Consider the following 7,868-nt stretch of genomic DNA (forward strand, 5'->3'; position numbering starts at 1 on the left):
CGAGCATGGACTTTCTGGATCGGTTCGAATCACCACCTCCTACGAGCCCACCACAAATAGTATGAATTTTGAGGCTACCATCAGTGTCTCTACTAGGCCGTTCATCCTTCTAACCTGGTCGTTCCCCTCTGACGTATTCCCACAAGTGCCTGTTACGGATGAGGCCCTCGATTTCTTCCTTGAGGTCAAAGCAGTCACTGGCGTTGTGGTCGTGGTCGCGATGGAAGTGGTAGTATTTTTGCTTGTGTCGCTGGTTTGCACTGGTCTTCATACAGCTTGTCCACTTCAGCAGTCGTTTATCCCTGACTTCCAGAAGAACTTGCTCTGGTGAGTCGTTGAGAGGGGTGTATGAGCTTAATCAACTCTCGGGACGTCTACTCGGCCGCTGACCTCGTGTTGCATGCTCGTCCGATCTTTTTTAATTGGAGGTCGCCCGGGTTGAGGCCTCCTCCCTGCGCTTCTTGTCTTTCGTCGAGCTCTCGGTATTCTGTGTAGCCTTTTGAGAGCTGAAGAGGTATTTAACATTAGAGTACTTCTGAGCTTGATCCATGAGCTCTCCCATGGTTGTCGGAGGGTTCTCTCTAATCGAAAAGATGAACCTCCCTTCCCTGAGACTGGTTATCATGGCGGTCAGAGCGATTTTATCTAAGTAGTCGTCGACCTGCACTGCTTCCCCATTGAACCGCACAATGTAATCTTTCAAGGTCTCACCTTCCCTCTGCTTGATGGTGAGCAGGTGAGTAGATGGCTTTCGTCATTCTTTCCCGACAATAAACTGTGTCAGGAATGCCTTGCTGAGGTCAGTGAATGAGCTAATCGATCTTAGCTTCAATTTCCTACACCATCTCTGCACAGCTCCTGTTAAAGTTAAGGAGAAGGCACGGCACATGATTGGCTTAAACACCGACTGGAGCTCCATCTAAGCTCTGTAGTACTCAAGATGATCAGTAGGGTCCCCAAAACCTGAATATGGGTTGATGGGCAACATTCAGAACCTTGAGAGAAGAGTAGAGCTCATGATGTCGCTCGTGAATGGTGGCTCTGTTTCCTCCATCATTACGTCTATCGAAGTCAGGGCTTGCGCCGATAAGCTTGGCGCATGATGTCAATTTGACCCCTCATCTCATCAAGCTGGACCTCCCAAGGATCCTTGTTCTCGGCAACGGTTTTGGGGGCCAGATCTTCCTCGGGTGCTTTCCTACGCATCCTCTTCTCCAGTTCGTGATGTAGATCGGAAGGTGCTAGTGCTAAGGTCCCTGAAACATGAGATGGTGCCTGGGTGGATACGTGCTGAGACATTTCTCTTCGAGAATTAGCTAGCGCACAGTTCTCGGCAGGTGCCTGGGTAACTGCCTCCCGATATGGGAGGGGGAGCTATCTTTCTAGCATCTACCTCATCTGGCCGAGCTGACTGGCCAACGTTTCAACTCGATTCTGTAAGGAAAGGTAACGTCCTCCCCGATTCTGAGATCGATGCACCGTGCCCATTGTAGCGGACTCAACCTGGAGTTGGGAAGACGAGTTTTGAAGATTGGGCTGCCCAGCGGGCTCAGGACTGGCAGCATCAGTGGCGGTAGAGGCTTTCTTCCTTCCTTTCGCCATTGTTCTTCTTTGATAAAGTAGGAACGGCTTTGATGTCGTTCCCACAGATGATGCTAAAATGTTGATACAAAAATCTGGCTTACCCTCTCTGGATGGCTGAACCTTCAAGCACCTGCACTGGAAAAAGACAAAGGAGACCCTGGCTAGAGCAGGGGACCCTCCGATGCCAAAGTCAGGCTAGGAATCTGGGTCTGGTAGTATGAGGGGTTTCGGATGAGAGATTTTGCGTACCTTATTGGTGAGGGTTAATCCTTATAGTGTATGCATAATAGAGTAGTCCGCAATCTTAGGCACAACTCTAGTCATTAGGTGAGATGCGCACGAGTGGTGATTGTGGGCATTTACCCTTGAATCACGCAGGGGACGGTTACGCAAGAGGTGGGCGTTGACGGTTATCTTTTAGTCATGTATAGTTGAAGAGGGTCGTTCACTCAACCGAGGAGGTAGGCCGGCATGGTATTGATCCCTCTTCGTTTGATCGAAGATGGGCTGAGCTGAGCTAATCCGTGCTGAACTCTATCGGTCGACCAAAGATGGGTCGAGCTGAATTGATCCGAGCCAAACTGATCAAAGCTGAATTGATCCAAGCCAAACTGAAAGGGCTCACGAGTCCTGCTTTGGTTGTTTGGGCTGTCGGCTTTCCGAACTGAAGGTTGGACTAGTCTTCTTGTCAATCTCATTTGCCCTTGATGAGCTTTCGCCCAACTTGGCCGAGCCAAACTACTGCTTGGGTCTACCCTGAGCTAAGCTGGATTGACCAGAGCACTTCAAGACAGTCCTTGTTAAGTACGTAGGTGGAAGCTCTGGGACAGGCCTTGGGGACGGCTGCACTCGGGGACGCGAGCTCTTACATCTCTAGGTGAGATGGTGCAGGAGTGCACGCTCGACAGCCCAAGCCGACCTAGAGAGTGGTCGGGTAATATTTTCTCATAACAAACGACATGTCATGTGATTAAGTGGAGAGTTAGGTAGGGCCCCCCGCTGTTATCGTGAGGATCTATGCTGTCCATTCAATCCTATATATTGTTAGGACATGCCACAGGGAGAGGCAGATCAAATGATCAAGTATACCCGGACAGATTCCACTTAATGGTACAAAGATTAGACACTGTACAGGCTTCTTAGGGCTCACCAACGACTAAGATCTGCCTATTTTTTGCCATGTGTTGATCCGTTCAACTATGCCATGTGTACCGTTGAATAGTCACTGCCATTTTAAAAAAGGCGGCAAACAGTGATAGGAGTATATGAGCGTGCACACGAAACAAGGAATTTCCAATCTTCCAACCAAAGCATAACTCAAGTCCTAAAGCAACCCAATTGCTAAGAATCGAAAAAGGAATAAATCCTTTGGACGAGATCTCTCCAAAAGAAATTTTCTTATGTACCTTTCATTGTTATGCAACTATATAAACCTCATTCAACGTCTCCTCTTTCATTCAGGACATCTCGTATTACTTCTATAACCAATCAAATAAGAGAGAGAGAAGATGGAGACGAGGAGACGACCTGCCGCTGCCCGCACGTACGAAGATTTCGAGCCCACGTCGGAACTGGTCCATGAAGAAGGACGTGATACACTCTTGATCTCTCTCCCCGGTATGATGCGACGGCTTACATTGCATTTAGTTTGTTTTTTTTTTTTTTTTTTTTTTTTTTTTTTTTTAAATCTCTACTGTATAAAACGCAAGTAGCTATTGGACATTTTTACCCCTTTAATTAGTTATTAAGATAAGTTTAAAACAAAAGGATATTTAGATCTGTGCCGTTCAATCAATTCTTCCATTAATTCCGGTTTGTGATCAGACTAGCCAGAGCTTTTTTTTTTTCTCTCTTAATCAGGTGTAGGGAAGGCCCATTTATAGCAAGTTATCAAATGACTTTTATGTCCTTGAATACCTCATGGATAAGGCTGTTAATGTTTTGACTTCTGGATGCGCCTGGCCCATTAATTAGTCAGTCCAGAAATTTTGGGCCCAGGTTCAGCTACAAACCTAAAACTAGACTTAGCTGGAACGGGACAATGATAAACAGCGTAAAACTTACTTGGATAGGGCCTGTTAACTGATGTAGAGTGGTTCGTGGATACTTTCACGGTAAAGACGGACTATGGAAGGTTCGATCGGAAGTTGAAACGATCTGGACCATCAGAACCTTAAAACAGTCGTATCTCACAAATCGGGATGAGTTTTTCGACATATCATATATGATTTTGGGTAGTAAAAGCTACTTTAGCCAACCAACCTTGCTATGCCAGGTTGCCCATGTTGTAGTTGTGAGATTCCATCAGATCCACGGTCGAAAGTCCAATTATTTTCGTTTTTACAATAAATAGTAAGTTTTTGTTCAAATATAACTTTTGATCCTTTGAGTTATAGAAGTCATGCTTAACATGAAAAGGGCTTAGAAAAATTATGAGAATAAGGTGCTTGGACCAAATAGGACACTTACTATTTTTGGGTGAAAACCAAGAAGTCTAGTAGGAATAGAGTTCGTCTATAAATAATAAGTATACTATTTATATAGTAAGTCAAGTTTTTAGGGTGTTTGAGTCTAAAACTCCATCCTATGTTAGAGCTCATTATTTAACGGGTTGTAGTTTCGTTTTTTATTAACAATTAATTTATTTCAAATTTAATTTATTTCTATTTTTATCCCTTATAGATTCCATGAAGATATATGAGTCCAGAGATTTGTGTAGAGTAAGATGGTGATCGACGTCATCACGTCCCTCTATGTGTCATAAACAAAATCATTGAATTGGGCCTAAAGCCTGGGTCCATTTATTGTCAAGTTGAGAAGGCCCAGATTGTCAAGCTGTGAAGGCCCGGTCCGCCATGGTTTAAAAATAAGGCTCAAACCAGCTAATGAGGCTCAAATAAAATATGTAAAAATATTTATTATAACTTAATAATAATTAAATAAATTTTGCATTAAATTTGCAATAATTTCACAATAACATGGTGAAATTTTCAAAAAACTGCCGTGATTTTAAAAAAATAATAATAATCTAGCAATATTATGGTGACAATATCATTTGATCAATTTTCTACAAAAATATCTGTGATATTTTCAATATCTCGAAGATATACTGGTCACGACGATCGCTAAAACCATTTTTTTTTTTTTCACAAAATCATTCAGTTGACTCTTTCTTATTCTGCTTCTTGTTATAGAATTTAAGAAGGAAAATATAAAAGTCCAAGTCGATGCTATGGGCAACTTGAAGATTAGTGGAGAACGCCCGCTCGACCGCAATAAATGGAGCCGCTTCCGCAAGGACGCCCACGTCCCAGATAATTGCAACTTGGATGAGATCCATGCATGGTTGGATAATGGAATCCTTCACATCACAATGCCCAAGACGATTACCCGAGTCGATACCCGGGATCAAACTAAAACTGCCAAGGAAACCCCAACACGCGAGGAGTATGTAAAAGAACAAGGTGACACTCGCCAAAAACTGCCTTCGAGTGCCATTGGCGAAACGAAAATGAGCGGGAAGAGCAACGACGCTCGCCCGAAAGACAATTTGGCTGCCACCGCAGATAAAAAGATAGGCGGAGAGGCCAAGGAGTCTGAAGATGTGGACCATCTTAGGCAAAAGATGCCACCTAATGAGAAAGCTGCTTTGACTGGTATTGCTGAAAAGCAAATGAGTGAGAAGAAGCCTGGCATTGCTGAAAGGCAAATGAGTGAGAAGAAGCCTGGAATTGCTGAAAAGGAAATGAGTGAGAAGAGTAACGTTGATCGCATGAAAGACAGTTTGGGAGCCCTTATCGGCAAACAAGTTGACGGAAAGGCTCAGGAATCCAAAGATGTGGGCCATGTTATGCGAAAGAAGCCATATAAGGAGAGCACTCCAAGCGACGGGCCTGCAAAGCTCGAAAAGGCCATGGATGGGATGAAGAAGAAGCAAGAGGAGAATGAGCCTGTTGATTCTGGGAAAATGGTGGATGGGTCGATGGAAAATGCGGACAGTTTCAAGGATGGGGTGGGTGGTTTGGTCTTGGGGGCAGGGTTGGATAAGCCTAAGCAGTTGGTGGTGAATGTTGTGGTGGCCACAATGGTAGTGGTGGCACTTGGGATTTATGTAACAAGTAAGTTTAGATCCCAAGATAAAGCATGAAATCATTATTGTATTTCCTCATTGAATGTATTTGTTAAGGCCTGATGTGAAATCGACCATTCTTCCATCTAAGATATTAATTCCATTTGTTTAATAAGTGAAATGTTATCTTATGCACTTTATATTGACCTAGGGTCCATTTGGATTGGAGAGCAACCCGAGACACCAGGGCATTCGTCGAAATATTTGTGATTTTGGAAGTTTTAGAAAAGAATAACATGTCCACAATTATATTTATGCAGAGGTGAGGTTCTAAAGTGCAACAATTGTAATCCCCATTTTGAAGGATCCCCAAATCAAATGGACCCTTAAACAATTACATAAAAATCACTGAGGAAATGTAAAAAGCATTTTTTTAACGCTACAAGAAAATAGTTTTTTACCGGCGACCAAAAATGTGGGTAAAGGCCCTAAAAACCGCCGCTAAATCCTTTACCGGCGTCCAGACACACGCCGACAAAGGGAGGCATCGCTAAATCATTTACCGGTGGCCGCATCCTTGTACCGGCGCTTTTGATGGCCGCCGCTACAAAGGAGACCTTTACCGGCAACCATCATGCTTTACTGGCGTTGTTGTTGGTCATAGGTAAAGCTTGGAAAAGCACCGATAAAGCCTGAAAAAGTACTGCCGATAAAAGTCTACCTAAGCACCGTAAAGAGATTATCGAAACACCAAGAAAGATCATCAGAAATGCTGGAAAAGGCCTGCCGAAGTGTTGTTTAGACATATCAAAGTGCCGGTATAAGCCCATGAAAGCGCCGCTATAGATCGATCAAAGCACCGGTAAAACACTCCCGACAAGCCAAGCACATTTCAAATGACATGAAACATGAGTATATGCCATGGAAAACACTTGGAAAACCTTCAATTATGCGCCAGTAAAAATTGTTGATCGCTTATAAAGGTGCTGACGGTTAGTTTTTTTAATATAAAAAAAAAAAATTTTAAAAAAAAAAAAAAAAAATCTTAATCCATTTGATTGTTTATATTTAATCAGAACCTATATTTTTTAAAATATTTGGAAACTAAAGAATGTTGCACAACACTATTAAAAATGAATCTAAATAAAATTGTAATACTTTACAATGATAAATATATAATATTTACAATAATAAGTTGAAAATGTTTTGAATACATATAAAAAATCCCTCCATCCAGCCATTATCTCTGCCTGCAACATGCAAGACAAAATAACAAAAAGAAATTAATTTTAATTCAACCATTTTCTGTGATTTGGATAGCATATCTTATGATTTGTTTCATGTTACACTGTAAACTGGCTTGCATGATTAGGACAGTTTAATTTAAATCAATTGTATTGCATGCATTTAATTTCGACGTAATTTCCAGATGCCTACTGTTCATTCCTCACACTCCGATCAGATGGTATCAATCATCCAATCAGAATGATTTTGGTTAATGGTGGGACATGTAGAGCATTGGACTGAATGGATGGTTAAGTTGAAGATTCAGCTTTCCAACAAATTTGCACCCTTATACGATGCAAACTAGTTGGCACCAAATCAAGATCTGAACTGGACAATGTTTCATGCAGATTCTTAGCTATAGATGAGAGATTAACAACTCCAAGGTAATAAAGTACAACTGCAACAACCGCAGTGGTCATTGTTGCTAACAAGCCGAGTCTAGTTTTTGCAACCTCTGGTTTGCACTTTTCTCCAGCAATTGTTCCAATGGACCCCTCTGTATTAAACGTAATTGACGAGAATGGTAGAATTGAAGCCAACACATCCAGTGCCAAAGAAAGTCCACGTGCTTCAATCTAACAAGTAGCAAGAGGTTGTAGATATTTAAGTCATTAATTTGTAAGACGCCGCTCAACAGGTCAAACAATGGGATATCTCCAATTAATATAAACAACAAAAGCATAAAGACAACTAAAAAATCACAAGCAAAGAAAACCGATGGTGTCATCAGCCAACATATCTTCTATTGAACTGTTTAACCAACAATGTGGTTGGACTTCATATATATGCAACTTCCTCTTGTATTTTCACTTCATTTCAAGCAATCCATACCTCACTAGTCTCTTATGGACCATTACATGATAGTGATGAAGCAATCTCAAAAATGTTTCACGGGTTTTTTTATGCTTTAAGGAACTCAACACTCAAA

The 7,868-nt window shown here is 42.1% G+C and overlaps 1 protein-coding gene across 1 annotated transcript; it reads left to right on the top strand.

Annotated features, from left to right (window-relative positions):
• The first annotated feature begins 3,021 nt into the window (after positions 1–3,021).
• Positions 3,022–5,968, top strand: LOC131233681 (inactive protein RESTRICTED TEV MOVEMENT 2-like). The gene is made up of 2 exons (XM_058230471.1): positions 3,022–3,201; positions 4,779–5,968. The coding sequence occupies exons 1-2, from the start codon at positions 3,093–3,095 to the stop codon at positions 5,729–5,731; spliced, it is 1,062 nt and encodes a 353-aa protein (XP_058086454.1). The 5' UTR covers positions 3,022–3,092; the 3' UTR covers positions 5,732–5,968.
• The last annotated feature ends 1,900 nt before the right edge of the window (positions 5,969–7,868 follow it).

Source organism: Magnolia sinica, chromosome 18, assembly GCF_029962835.1.
Source record: "Magnolia sinica isolate HGM2019 chromosome 18, MsV1, whole genome shotgun sequence".
In the NCBI taxonomy this organism is placed as follows: domain Eukaryota; kingdom Viridiplantae; phylum Streptophyta; class Magnoliopsida; order Magnoliales; family Magnoliaceae; genus Magnolia; species Magnolia sinica.

Bases quoted from the DNA above. Each gene is read 5' to 3' on its own strand.
- LOC131233681 (XM_058230471.1), top strand. From the start codon at position 3,093: ATGGAGACGAGGAGACGACCTGCCGCTGCCCGCACGTACGAAGATTTC. The intron at 3,202-4,778 runs GTATGATGCGAC...TTCTTGTTATAG, and splicing joins ACTCTTGATCTCTCTCCCCG to AATTTAAGAAGGAAAATATA.